The sequence below is a fragment of the Humulus lupulus genome, chromosome 6 (genome assembly GCF_963169125.1).
Source record: "Humulus lupulus chromosome 6, drHumLupu1.1, whole genome shotgun sequence".
Classification (NCBI taxonomy): Eukaryota; Viridiplantae; Streptophyta; class Magnoliopsida; order Rosales; family Cannabaceae; genus Humulus; species Humulus lupulus.
Window position 1 is genome coordinate 215,283,637 of NC_084798.1, and position 16,091 is coordinate 215,299,727.

A 16,091-nucleotide genomic window follows, 5' to 3' on the forward strand; every position below is an offset into this window, starting at 1 on the left:
GGTGATCAATCTCAAACATACATTAAGCATAAAGATGAACAAATTTCATAAACAAGCAAGAAGAAATAATCAAATAACATTAACCATGGGGTGATCTCAGTCAATATCCATCAAATCCCTAATAAGAGTTTAGTTCATAATCTCAATATTCATATCCATAATCAAACTGAATGTAAACAATAACATAGGAAATCAAAGAAAAAGAGAATGAAACTAGATGGGGAGTTGTCGGAGATCGCCCACACTTGCTCCAAGATTCGTCTTCTCTTGTTTCTCCCCTCTTTTTGTCTGTTTCCTCTGTCAAAATCGCGATCCCACTTTTCAAAATGAAGACCTCGTTCTATATCTTTCCCAAAATGACGAAATTGCCCTTAAAATTCTGAGGCGTACGGACGTCAGCGCCGCGGTGCCAATTCATGCGCCGCGGCCCTACTCGGAAATTTCAAAATCTTGAGTTTCTGGAAAAGGGCTCGCCGCGGCTCTAATACGCATTAGCGTCGTGGCGCTAATTCTTGCGCCGCGGCCCTAATGCAATTTCAGCAAAACTCGAATAACCCTTCAGTTTAGCATACTTTCTCCACAATCCACTCCAAATGCCGAAAACATATGCTTAAACCTGAAATCAAGCAAAACAAGCATAAATCTGCTCCAAAAACACATAAACCATTAAAAAGACAATGATCAAGACACTTAAAAAGTAGGCTAAACTTAGCCTAACACTATCCGAGGTGAGATGCCAAGGAAATTGCCTCGGACCTATTCGAGGTGAGATGCCAAGAAGAGTGGCTCGGACCATTGGGTCGGACCACCTTGGTCCGAGGAGAAGGCAAGAAGATTGGCTCGGACCACCTTGGTCCGAGGAGAGGGCAAGGAGATTGGTTCGAACCACCTTGGTCCGAGGAGAAGGCAATGAGATTGGCTCGGACCACCTTGGTCCGAGGAGAAGGCAAGGAGATTGACTCGGACCACCTTGGTCCGAGGAGAGGCCAAGGAAATTGGCTCGGACCACCTTGGTCCGAGGAGAGCCAAGCATGCATGACCTTGGTCCGAGGAGAGCCATGCATACATCACCTTGAGCCAAGGAAAGCCTAGAGGAGTATATCTGACCAATACTTGCATGTAACCAACATGCATGTGTTTGACTACGTCAAAATCCCTGGAACGACTTCAGCAAGAATCGGTCTAGGCACCCGAGAATCTCTCATTCCTCACTCAAATTGAGGAATCTGTTGTATTTTAAATATTTCTTATAATTTAAATATAGTATGAATAATGAAATATCCCTATCTAAAGGGGATATCAGTTGAGGATTCCAAGCCTATAAATAGAGGGTTGATGGGATCGAAAAAGGACTTTTGGAAAATTGAGAATTAATCTGTGTTCTAGAGAGAGAAAGTGTGTTTTTCTGGAGAGAATCCCTTTTTTGTATTCTGGAATATTTACATTTAAGAAACTCAGTTGACACTGGTTCATCTGATCTTGAGTGTGAATAAAGTAATAAAATCTCTAAGTGGATTAGGCTATTACTGACTATCGGGGCTGAACTACTATAAAATCTCGTGTTATTTACTTTTGATGATAAAAATGTATGTTGTCGTTTACATTCTCTTGAAGGCTTGTCGTTGATTGACGTTCTCACGTCGTTGGCTAAAAACACAGTCAACAACTAGGATGCTCAAAATCATTGTCATATATCACCAAGGCCCCATTCACTCAGGTTTCTTATTGAGTTTCGAGCTATAACATCTTCTCGAGGCTATATGACTTCGAGCTCACACGCGCGTCAGGCTCGATGTTCTGATCCGAGGCCATCCCGAGCACAGATGTATCTCGGGGGTCTATCTTTCGAGCTTGTGAGGATTTCGAGGCTATTATCTTCGAAGTTGTCTCCGCTTCGCAGGTTCGATGCTTAGATCTTGGACATATTCCAGACTTCGAATTCATTCCTTATAAATCCAGCTTTCGAGGTCACAATTTTCATGGCTCAAAATCTGGGTGTAACAATATTGGTCTCCAAAGATTGAGCTCGATGAAACTACTGGCTAAGGAGGAGGCTGACTGGAATAGGGAGCTCGAAGTATTGGTCGATCTCGAAAGCAAGTTAACCTTGCATTCGAAGTCAGCAACGCGTTTGGCACACGACAGCTATTAGTAGATCCATATTCCTTAGGGATTTGTTGTTATTTGGTATTAAATCCTAATTATCATGGGATATTATACATCTAATGTATTTATTTACATTTATTTCAAATCTGTATAATTGATTGTAACTTCCCTGAATTAGTGGAAGATATTCTCCTAACCATGCCTATAAATAGCCTGGTATTTCCATTTATATTAACGCACACTATTGTACTAAGAATACTATGTTGAATTACTCTGAGAAAGCTTCGAGAGAGTATTACGAAGCAATAATATTGACTCGTGGACTAGGTAGATTTTAACTATTGAACCACCTAAAATTCCTACTGTTCTTTTCTTCTTTTCTGAATCTTTGTTTAATGCCCTTCAAATTTAAGTTGACGAGAAACGAGGTCAACAAGTTGATAATTATAAAATTCATTAGTATTGTCGTTAATCTTATAACAATCTAACAACATTATACAACTCATTATTATATGTTAAATGCTCATTAATTTATGAATGGTACTACATAAAACTTTAACACTTCAAAAAATCTTTAAAAAATTGTGTATTTCTATTATGTACACTTTTTCAGCGTAATTTTATCTTTTGTCGGCGCGTTTATGACTTTTGCCGGTGTGTTTGAAAGACTTTTGCCGACAAAATTGCATAATGCACCGACAAAAGTAGCATCGTAAAAACTTTGTTCGATAAAATATTACTTTTGCCAGCATAATAATGCCTTATGTGTCAGCGAAAAAAGTTGCTGTAAAAATTTCGCATTTTTTGCCGGCTTGTTTTGAAATTGCACAGGCAAAAGCATTTTTTACCGGTGCAAATCAGAAATACGTTGGCAAAATCCACTTACGCTAGCGTATATAAACGCCGACAAAAAAATTCATTCTTTGTGCGTTTCACAAATTACGCCGACAAAATCAACAAGATAATTTCTTCTAGTGGGTAGATCTGTTCATCCCGAATACCCCTCGCAGATCTGTTCAAGTTTCTGTTTTGACAAAGTTTGAAGATAAATATGTTCATTTCTTTCTTTTCCAAACGCCACATATTCAATATCATATACAAATATATTACCTTGTTTCTTTGTCAAATCCAAACCGCAAATCCCATCGTCTTTAGAATACTCGTTTACAAATATATTACTTTTTGCTTAGTCTTGTTTAGAGCACTCTTAATGGGTGCTATACTCCATTTTTTAAAATACATCATCAAAACGCACATTTTTCTATTTTACCTCTAAGTTTTACATTATACCATACATCAGCTTCTTTATATATTTCTTTACATCATTTAAATAGTATATCTTTAAACATATTTTATTATTTAAAGTAAAATAAAATAATTGAAAAAGAAAAAAGAAACAATAAATATATACTAAATAAAAAGAGAAAAGTTATAAAAAAAATTAAAATATTATATAAATAATATGTAAATATTATGTAAATGTAGATATGGATTAATTGGAGTTTGTGCATAGCCATTATAAATATATGTATAAAGAATATGATGGAAGATATTTTTATGAGTTTTAGCTAAATATTATAAAGAAAGTGTATTACAAAATATATCACCAAAACATACATTTTTATAATTTACCTCAAAATTTTTACATTATACCATATATCTGCTTCTCTATTTTTTCTCTACATTATTTATATAATAAATTTTTTAAAATATTTTATTAATTTTAAGAAATAAAATAATTACATATAATAATATCACACTCATATATATATAAACATTTATAAAAAAAAATAATAAAATATTTATAGCTTGATGAATAGTATTTCACTACATATAAAGAAATATTATTTATTTAGGTAAAACAATATAACTTTATATCATCTATTAGAAGACTACTTAACTATTTTTTCTCATTATTATAAAAAAAAAATAATACATTTTAGCTCATTCATTAAAAATATTCTTCCGTACAATTTGTTAAATAATTTATATTTTTTAAAAAGGCAAAGTAAAATTTTTGTTTTTTATACTTTATGCTCGTAAGAAAAAGCAGATGATTTTTTTGGTATTCAACTTCTTTAACTATTTCAACCAATTAGAAATTGTTAGATAACCACTATATAAGTCAAAGTCAAATTTAACTGCAGAGTAAACGACAAGGACCCACATAGCACTAAATCAATAATGTTAAGCATTTTTCCCCCGAATTTTTTTACATCAGATATTTATTACATAGATAAAAAAGCTAGGACAAAGGATTAGACGATAATGGCAATAAATGATCATCCAATAGAATCATATATGTTCCCTTATCTTTTTCCTTAATGGCAATAATAGACAGTGACCTCTTGTTCTTGGTCTGTTTTGTCAATGTTATAATTATAAACGTTTTTTTTAATCAATATCAGCCTTTTCACTTTATCAACCTTAGTGGATCTCCAAGTCATCATGACCACAACGGTCTTTTATCTTGACACTGGAGTATTTGAGGCGAAAGGAAATGCAAAAACCAGCTCAAGGAACACTACTAAAAAAAATTGTATGGAGTGGTGTTTTTAAATCAAGTTCAAATACTTGTGAAAAAACACAAGACATCGGTTCCTCATAAATCGACCTCTAGTATATAAGTATATGACATCATATGTGTTAGAGAATATATTCAATGGAAATGGTAAAATCAAAGATATAATTCTATGCAAAAAGTTCTAATAAACAAGATGATAGATAAACAAATATTACAATTTAATTGCAAAAATACAAGTAAATAAAATTAGAAAATGATAGATATATTGATAATACAACTTGATCAAAGCATAACAACACAAAAAATAAATAAGATAGAAGCAACCAACTTGAACAAAGATAGACTCTCACACTCACACAACCAAAGTGCAGAGTAGTGGGGATCACCAACTTGAACAAAGTTTAAGACATTTGTCAAAAAGCTTATTTTCCCTCTATTATCTAAGCATTAAGGATTCTCTCAAGGAAATAGCTCTCTGGAATGATCAAATATCTATGATGTATTTTCCAACCAAGTAATTTGTAGATAGAAAATAGTGTATCTTACAAGTGAGCAATAATCTTCTATTTATAGAGTTTTGAAACACTCTTTGAATTTTCACCAACTTCCATGGCTATTACTAATGTTTAATTGGATGTTTATAAAATTAAAACTGAGTTTTTGAAGTTACATGAGGTGTTAGAACCATTCAAGATGGAAAAAAGAAGTCGGAGTTGGCTGTCAACGTCCCTGGCTACGACCATTGGCCTCTATCCCCCAGGTCGTGACCATGGATAATTAATGGCCGCGACCACAAACAATTTCAACCTCCAAAAATTCCATTTTTCCAAAAAGTCTTAAATTATTTCCCACGTGATTTTGTAACCTACATACACCTAATGGAAGTTGAAAACATGTCTCCAACAACCATATTACATAATGACTCCATGAAACTCAAACACAAATGTGTAACTCACAATCTACACATTATTAGGCAGTATTTGGGAGTTACAAATTGTAACTCCAAAATATGTTACATTTGGGCAGACACATATGTCCAATTTTGTAACTCTCACTAATATGATACAAGGTGCGACAAATCACATTTGTGGGACAAATCACATTTGCATATTATTTAATCTAACATTATATTATAACATTTATTTAATCAATAAAAAATTATATGAAATAATCACTTTTTGTAACACTTATTTAATCAATAAAATATTATATTAAAATATAATATTCCTTCACTTGATTAAATAATTACTCTCTATAGAAACCTTTGCATTAGTTCATAAAGTAAAATGTCTTTCGACTTGAATTTTACTTTAATTAGTGTAATTATCACAAAGTTTGTTGAAATTTTGGTTGCCAAAGTATTGAACCACTATCCCTTGATAACAAACCGGTGATAACATACTCACATTTACTATGTTAACTTGAGACCTCAATGTCTCATTTTCGCACCATTGATGGCCATGTAGATATTCCATTCATAGACTTTTCTTGAGATGACTCTCAATTCTTATGAGGGGCAACACCACCCCTAGGTCTATATAGGTAAAACTCTTACAATTTCAAGACTAAAATCTATTAAAAAACCTTTCAGTTTTAACTCTCATTTTGGTAACACTCTAGTACTCATATCTCAGATAGGACACAATTTGAGTACTGCTATTATTCACTTGATTGACTTGTTATTACCTATTGAACAGACCTGATACTAGTTTGATTACTAGTATTAAGATAGGTTACCATCAATCATAAATCTCTTTAGGGAGTCTAAGTCTCATCTATTGAGATGTAAAAATGATTCAATTTGAGTAATTTCTTTTCTCATGTATGCATACTTAATCATTCTCTCATTATATTATTCAAACATTGTGCTATCTATAGTTTGATTAAAATAGTTACATCTTTAAAATAGTAAGTTTGACCGTAGTCAACACCCCCACTACTTTATACTTCAATGTCCAAGATAAACACTTTTCTTGAATATTAATTCTAGAAACCTCTTTATTTATAAAATTCTCTTTGTGTTTTAAATTGATTCCTTCTTGAATCAAATATTTTACAAACAATAACTTTAGACATAACCCATGTCTAGATTTATTCATTCTATACATATATAACAAAAGTAATTTAAAATGTAGAATTCCAAATTACCTATTTGATAGGATGACCAAATTAATCAATTATTATCAACAAAATAAATTGATTTAACTTTGGAGCATCACCCCCACATTTTCTAACATAAAGTGAAAATATCATTTTTTTTTTTTAAAATAGAAATCTTTATTTCTATCAAGTCTTTTATCTTCCAAGATAAATCTAGACTTATAATTCCTAGAGTTCTCATCATGAGTCCTTTAAAGCCACATGATAAACTCTCAATAGATCAAGATAAACAAAACATCAATGTTAGTTTATTTGATTTATTTACTTGCTAATATAGCAAGACACACTTCTTTAAAAATAACGTACATTTACTTGATTGCATTCTTTTATATATTTCCCAAAAATGAAATATGTGAACAAATGCCATGTGAAAATTTCTCAAGCAAATAATCACTAAATTTCATTTTTAGTTGTTTAATAATCTCAAAATCACTTAAACAACTTATGTGCATTTTCTAAGTCTCTTTGAGATTCTTTTGAAAACACTACTTTGACATCCATTGACTTTCCTCACTAAGATCAATTTGAAGATGCCAAAAACAATTAAATCAAGGAAAATAAACCCTCATTGATTTATTTAAATACTTTGATTTCTTATACTTTAAAATTGGTTTTACAATTAAAAATGTCTCATCATTGAGATTAAATTAATCATATCACCATTTTATTATATAATATAATATATATACACAATAGTATATATTATATAATATAATATTTTTGTTTATGATCACTTTATTAGTCTCTTATCAAAAACATATTTTATTTAAACATATGAATATGTTTTAATAAAATAAAATAAATATGACTTCTTGGTACAACTTTTCCAACCTATAGTACTTTAAAATCTATAATTTACCAAGCACTCAACAACTTTTTTCCATAGCACAACTGCAGCTGCTTTTCCCCATATCATAGCTACAAATGTACCAAATTGGCCCTAATTACTTCATAGATTACCTTTCACATTTATATTAATATATATATATATGGGTGCACTCTTAATGGTTACTACCCATAGATGGTTACTTTAATATTAACCGTTAGATTAAGATCAATTGTCCATATTTATAGTTTTTAATTAATATTTCTAAAAATAAATTTTGATTTTTTCAATTTTTGGAAGGGTTACCTGATGAAAAACATGTATTTATTATGAAAATATAATATTATAAAATTTTTATTTTTCAAATGTATGTCAATTTCTAAATATAGCTAGTGTTTCTCATTGGTTGGAAACACCATTAATTATGGCAAACAAAAAATAACTAAATTCGAAATTAGTGTAGAAAAAAATATTTACTTATCGGTGACTTGCTATACCAAGTTACTATGTTACCACATCATCATAATTGTTAGTACACATCTATGGGAAGTAACCATTGATAAGTCTTCCATATATATATATATATATTTCCAAATCTAGATGTTCCCATCAAGGTAGTTTGTTGCCATCTTAGGAGTAACCAGTTACCATCAGTGTTACTTGTTACCATTTTATAGGTAACTAGTTACAATCAGGATAATTTGTTACCATTTTAGGGTAACCAGTTACCAATATTATAAGTAATTTGTTACCACCAGGATAACTTGTCACTGTATCTTAGGGATAACCATACTTAAATTTAGCTTTATGTATCTTATCTACATAGCTTGATAATATCCCACAGATTCATGCCAGTTGTTAGCAAAGAGCTTATCAATAAATCTCTCAAATTAAAGGATACTGTACATATGCTACTAAAACACAAAATATATCTCCTCGGCAGAATCATCAAAAGAGTTAATTAGATAATGCAAAAATCACTTTACCATCAAGAGGCCTCAGTATAATCTTTTGATCAATCTGTATTTTTTTAAGGTGTATTTTCATATTTCATGAGAATTAGGTTAATGATATTTAACCATTTTGCTCTTGCAAAAAATTTCAACGCTATCGGTTGAGGATCCAAGAAAGACTGTTTAGTATCAATCTTTTAAAGCTCATACAACTTCATCTTCACATTATTATTAAGAGCTAAAATTATATTTACATTACTAGAAGACCCAACTAACCTATTGATGCACCCAACAACCTCTCTAACTTAGTTGTTTTTACTCTCGCCCTTAAAAAAAGAAGATAAAATAATAAAACAAAAAAATAAAACAAAATGGAGAATATATATATATATATATATATATATAAATAAAGATGCCGGACTCAAACCTGGGAAAATAGTAACATATAGCACAAAAAGGTGAAAGAAAAATGATTCTAAAAAATTACATAAACTTAAAAAATTATAAAGAATAAACCAAGCACTAAAAAAAAGGAAGAAAAAAGTGAAAAAGTAATTCTAAAAAAATTGGAAAAAAATACGTACAGAAAGAAAACAATGATATAATATGAAAATATCAAAAACATAAAAAACAATATATGGAATTGTAACATAATTATCCATTAGAGTGAAATAACAAAATTATCCTAAAAGTAGTACACAACTAAAAACACTTAACTTAACTAAGGCATATATCAAAGAAAAGTATGTGAAATTTAATCCCATATAATTAACTTTAAATAAAAAAAACTATACATAATTTTGGAAAAGTTAAACTCTTATATTTATGTTAAAAGATAAAAAAAAATTATATTAATTTTATGTAATTTTCGATCATTTTTTTTCATAATTAAGTAATATTTAATTACCTATTCTCACTAATATAATTATAATATCAACTTATTATATATAATTATATATTTTTAAGGCATATAATTATAAAATTTGATGAGACAGAAAATACATTTAGCAGTTACAACAAATTACATTTTTTATGACTACTATTTTTAGCTACGCCTATTTTTATAATACTAATAAATTTATGACGTTATTTTTTGTCCACAACATTTTCATTTTTTGTTTCAAATTATGTTGTACGTACAAATAAAATTTTTGTAGTGTGAAAATCGTTTGTATCAGTGGCTTCTTCACGAGGACAAGTATAAAATTATAGTTTGTTTGAGGATTTGGAGGATCTAATCACAAATTATATATTGGAACTAAAAGTTTTGGATTTTATATATTTGGTTTAATTTGTTTCAATAGATTTGGTCTATGCCCCATATGAATAATCAAAGAGGCAATAATTATGCCACTTGTTGTGGAACTTCAACAGACCAAGGATGGTGTTGCTAGTCAAAATTTTGAATTTTCTGATTGTTTGAAGGTTCTAAAACTGTTTGACTATTTTAGACCTAGTGGTGAGGATTTTCAGGTTTATCTGCCAATGTTTCTTCTTTTCTTTTTTTGGCTACATATGTAGAGTTCCGGTTGTCTAGAAAGAGGAATATTTCTTTTGCTGCACTGTCAATTATTGTCTCTATCTGACATATTTATATGTGTGTATATATATATATATTATTTTTTAATATTTCGATTATACATTATAGCAATAATGGAGAAAGTTAATCAATATTGAGTATTATTATAATTTTTTTGTTAACACTATTGAGTATTATTTATTTACTATACTCACAACAATGCCTTTCCCTTTAGGATAATAAGTTAATTACTATCATGAGCTCTCTTTAACATAACTGCCTCTTGTTAATTTGACTTTTTTTAATAAACAATAAAACTTCATTAAGAGACACTACTACAAAAAAAAAAAGCATTTGTGTTGGTTTCTAACTGCCACAATTAAGTTTTTGCGTCAGTTTTATATGTGACTGGAATCCCATGATGCAAACCAGGCTGACATTTGTGATAGTTAGGCACTGACGCAAATGCTACATTAAAAAAAATAAAAAAAATGCTACGCAAATACTGATCAAGCTCCCAGCCAGACACCGTATGCGACCCCTGCCCTTAGCCACCATCTCGACCCCAGCCACCCACCATGACCTCGACGACCATCGCGACCACCACCAAGGGCCTCCTGCAAAATGAAACCCAAGCAGAGAAAAAAAAAAAAAAGGCAAACCCCAACCCCATCAAAAATAAAAAATCTACACAAAAAATTAAACAAAAACCATGTATAAGGTTCATAAACAAATAATATTCATCAATTTAACATTAAATATGAAAAAAATATATATGAAAAACTCATCAAAATGGGTCAAGAAAGTCAGAGGTGCCGCTGGTGTGGAGGGTTTTCACGTAGAGAATTTTTTTAGAATTTTTTAGGTCAAATGGAAATTGAGGACGAAGCTGTGTATTATTGGGGTCTAATGACATTTACGTCAGTGCCTAACTGGTGCTAACAAAAGGTTTGCGTCAGTGCCCCACTGACGCAAACCTTCCGTTAGCGTTAGTTAGGCACTGACGCTAATGTCCCCATTAATAGTGTCATATTGCCACTGACACGAATTTTCCCCATTAACGCTGTCAGTGTTAGTATTGACGCAAATGCCCTTGCATTTGTGGCAGTGCCCAACTGACACAAATGTTCAATCTCGGTCAACGGCGTCAATCAACACGTTTGACTGACACAAAATGGACATTTTGGTGTAGTGAGATATCGTTTAGCAATACATCACTAAACTCAGAGAGAGCAGTACTCTCTCCAAAACTACGCTCAGAAATGACATTGGATGCTCTTGCCAAGTAATGAACAACTCTATTCGCAGAGCATTTAACAAAAAATAATGAAACATTATGCAAACTAGGAAGTAAAGTCTTACAATCTTGAATAACCACCCCAAAATAAGAACTCATCTGTAATGAGCTCCTAAGAGCTTGAATCAAGCCAAGGAAGATTGTCTCAACAATAAAACTCATCTTTCGTTGGCCACGAATCCAATTCAAAGCCTCCTTCATTCTAATAGTTTCGGCCACCTCAGGTTGTATTTGCCCAAGATTACACACAGATTTTGCTTCCACCAAACCACCATCTGAATTTCTAGTCACCAGATAATAATAGTTATAGCACACATGATCAGTAAAGATAGTTGCATCAACATTTACCTTGACTATACTCGCCTGAGGTCTAATCCAATGCTCACTCCCGTCTCTTGGTAAGAATAATTCCATTGAGACATTTATATCTCGATCTTGAGCATTAATCCATTGTTCAAGGCATAACATAGCTGATGTAACTAAGTCATCCACATTAGTTCCTTTTTGGTTCCACACCAGATTGTTCCAAGCTCCCCAGATAGCCCAGCAAACCGCTGCAACTTTCCCCAACTTGTCCTTATCAAATCTCTGAAACAGCCCGTCAAACCAATCCCTAAAGCCTCCAACGACCCCAACATTCACATGTAACAGAAAACTGCTCCAAACTTCTTGAACAAAATTACATTGAACTAGACTATGAAAGATAGATTCCTCCACCACATTACAAAAAGGACACAAAACATTTACTACCACTTGCTTCATTCTCAACTGAGTTTTAGTGGGCAAACAACCAGTTAACACCCTCCACAGCAGGTTCCTGACCTTTGGTGGCACCTTCAAATACCAGAGAGTATGCCAGAATCCCAATTTATCCTCCGTTAGATTTAATACTTTTTTTTTATTTTTTCTCTAACACCGTAGTTTTAAAGTCATCTAAATATGGTAAATATGTTAAAAAAATAAAAAAATAAAGTTATCTAAATAAAGTAAATCAATTGAAAATAAAAATACAAAAATAATTAATAAGCCATAATAATTTCTCATCACATATTTTAAAATTTATATTAAAGTATTTAAATTACATTATCAATTATGTTTTAAAACCTATAACCAAAAAATATATATGTGTTAATTTTTTTTTTCATTCTTTTCTTAATTATTTATTTTTGTCACTTAATATATTTTGTTTATCCAAACATATATGTAATAGTGACACAAGACATAAATATACATATTTCTTATTTTGTCCCTTAGTTTTTTAACGAGAAATTACTTATTTTAATTTTTCTAGCTATTAATTGAATAATATATTTTTATATATAAATTTTTATTCGTTTAATTTTTTTTAATTAAATAGTTAAAATTTCATCAAATAAACTTTTTAAATTCATACTTTTAATTTAGAATTTCTTAATATTTAATTATATTGACCATTTTTTCTAAATTTTTTTAGAAAAAAGTATTTACTTTTAAAATTAAAATTACCATATATAATAAATAAATCAACAAAATAAAAAAATACAAAAATTTAAGTTATTATGAACACTAAATTTAAAACTAATAGAAAATATCAAATAATTTACTTTGAAACAAGAAGATGTCATATTTTTATATGTAAAAAGTGTGTATCTAAGAGATTCTTGGTTTAAAGATATTTTTAAATAAAAGTTATGATATTATTTATTTCTTTTAAAATTATACAATGTTTTAACTTGATTTTTTAAATATGTTTGTGTCTTTCTTTTATAATATATAACATTGTTTATTTAAAATTTAAATAATAATTAAAATATATAATAAATTTTAAATAAAACTAAACAAACACTATATTTATATATATATATATATATTGCTCTTTTTTCCCTGTTATTTTCTCAATCCAGGATAATTTGAGTTTTGTAATATAAACTTCTACATGACAATAGAAATGTGTATGTGTTATCCTCAAAGTGATTTTCCCAAAGAGAGCCATAGCAAAGGTTCCACGTCAACACACATACTATTACACTCTGCGAACACTTTTTCTTGAATATGTAAAGAAACTTAAATATTAGCTTTAAAAATAATATATTTAGTTGAACCCAAAGAATTTAAGTTGACAGCTATAAAAAAAGAATAATAATCGATGTGCAAGTAATTTTAACCATGGTTACCACTAAAACTTATCTATAGCTAAAAATAAATACATATCATAGGCTGCAAAAAGTGTGTAATTTTGAGTGTGTCCAGCATTACTCTAAAAAAAATAATAAATGAAGTAGAACCCACAGAATTTATGTCATCCAACAAAGTCTATACTACTTCAGTACTTATTAAGTGCTGATCACTACTGATATCAGTATCTACCAATCGCACTTTTCATCAATAGAATGAGAGGATGCTTGGAGCAAAACGTCAAAATATTAGGTTTAGTGTCACATCTAGACTTTGGAGCCATTCAACAAATATGTGGAGTGGTCATGGTACTATTATTCATACTACTTTTATTTAAAGCTTATTCAACAAACTTGAACAATCACTTAATTTCCACATGGAGATCCAACTACAACCTTTTCTTTTCTTCTCATTCATCTTTGTGTTTATGGTGATAAAAATACTCATACAAAGTAGCAGAACCAGCAGCTCAGCTTCAAAACTACCTCCAGGGCCATGGAAACTACCTATTTTGGGAAACATTCACCAACTTATTGGCCCTTTAGTCCATCATACTCTCAGAGATTTAGCCATGAAACATGGACCACTAATGTACTTAAGAATTGGAGAAGTTCAAACCATAGTGGTTTCATCACCAGAATACGCCAAAGAGGTGATGAGAGTCCATGATATCGCTTTTGCATCAAGACCCTCCATTCTTTTTGCTAAAATCATCTTCTATGACTGTAAAGACCTTGCTTTTGCTCCATATGGTGACTATTGGAGGAAGCTGCGAACGATTTTCATGCAGCAGCTTTTAAGTGCAAAAAAAGTTCAGTCCTTCAGACCCATTAGAGAGAAAGAGATGTTCAACTTTATAGAATCGATTTCATCGAATGTTGGTGATGTTATCAATCTCAGTGAGAGGCTCAACATGATGATGTATAGCATCATTTCACGTGCGGCCTGTGGTAGGACAAGGATGCACAACAAGGAGTTCTTATCAGTGTTGATGGAAGCTACTGAGGTATCATTAGGCTTTGCACTTTCAGATTTGTTTCCTTCTGTTAAATTATTTTACCAGATGAGTCGAACTAGGCCTAAACTCGAGAGGCTTAAACAAAGAGCGGCGAGGATATTTGAAGAAATCATCCATGAGCACATGGAGCAAAAGCCAGCTGAGAAAAGTGGGGATGGTGAAATAGATGAAGACTTTGTTGATGTTCTTCTAAAGTTTCATAACAGTAGCGACCTTGGATTTTCCTTGACAAGTCAAAATCTGTATGCGATAATCTTTGTAAGTAGTTTCCTTTTATTTGCTACTTTACACACAATCACACATGCACATGCAAATCTGACCTTTGTACGATGATACCAATTTTTAATTTATGAATGATGATGACTTTTAGGACATCTTTGGTGCTGGGACTGAGACATCTTCTACAACTGTTGAGTGGGCTATGTCAGAAATGATGAAGAATCCAAGAACAATGAAAAAGGCACAAGATGAGGTTAGAGAAGTCTTTAACAGAAAAGGATTTGTTGATGAGACGGGACTTGGTGAGATGATGTACTTAAAATCAGTTGTTAAAGAGTCCATGAGATTACATCCTACTTTTCCATTGTTATTGCCAAGAGAAAATCAAGAGAAGTGTGAGATTAATGGTTATGAGATCCCTGCAAAAACCCAGACCATAGTTAATGCATGGGTAATTGGGAGAGATCCTAGATATTGGACTGAACCTGAGAGTTTTATACCAGAGAGGTTCTTAGATAGTTCTATTGACTCCAAAGGTAACAACTTTGAATATATCCCATTTGGTGCTGGAAGGAGAATATGTGCTGGCATGTCTTTCGGTCTTATCAATGTTGAGCTTTCTCTTGCACTGTTGCTATATCACTTTGATTGGATACTCCCCAATGGAATGAAACATGAAGACTTGGACATGACTGAGTTTTTTGGTGCATCACTCAAAAGAAAAAATGGTCTACAGTTGATTCCTGTTGCTTATGAACTGTCTACTACTACTGCAAAATAACAAGGAAAGATGAACAAAGTTTCTTGTTTTTTCAATAATTAATTGAATAAAGGATGTTTCTTCTTCTCATTCGTGTAAAAAGCATATATCTTATGAAACCTTGTTGGTATTCACAAGAGACGTGTTCAACCTTTGCTTTGTGTCATTAATTGACCACACATTTGGCTTTGTAGAATGAGAAGTACTATTAAAATATCTAATTACTGTTCATTAATTAGTTTCAAAATTTCAAAGCTTTGTTTTGGTGCATATTGATTGATTATTAGGGCTGTCAATTCGTGTTATTGTGTCAACCTATTTATAACCGTGTTCGTGTTGTGTTACCTTTTTATGACCCGTTTAATGAAAATCGTCATTCTGATCGGTATGTCAAAAATTAATTAATCAATATAATGATTAATTTGGTTAAATTTTATGAAATAGTTCTCACAAAAAAAATAAATTAGCTCGTGAAGTTTATGCTTGTCATTTTATTTATATGAAAATGATTAAACAAAATTTGTACAAATATTTATTTTATATATTGTATTAAAT

General features: G+C 31.1%; 2 protein-coding genes across 2 annotated transcripts; one reads left to right on the forward strand and one right to left on the reverse strand.

Annotated features, from left to right (window-relative positions):
* Nucleotides 1-11,235: 11,235 nt before the first annotated feature.
* Nucleotides 11,236-12,147, reverse strand: LOC133786034 (uncharacterized). The gene has a single exon (XM_062225248.1). It carries the CDS (start codon nucleotides 12,145-12,147, stop codon nucleotides 11,236-11,238), a length of 912 nt encoding a protein of 303 aa, XP_062081232.1.
* A 1,748-nt stretch (nucleotides 12,148-13,895) lies between these two features.
* Nucleotides 13,896-15,771, forward strand: LOC133783210 (cytochrome P450 71D9-like). Its single transcript, XM_062222757.1, has 2 exons — nucleotides 13,896-14,815; nucleotides 14,928-15,771. Exons 1-2 carry the CDS (start codon nucleotides 13,916-13,918, stop codon nucleotides 15,555-15,557), a joined length of 1,530 nt encoding a protein of 509 aa, XP_062078741.1. The 5' UTR covers nucleotides 13,896-13,915; the 3' UTR covers nucleotides 15,558-15,771.
* The last annotated feature ends 320 nt before the right edge of the window (nucleotides 15,772-16,091 follow it).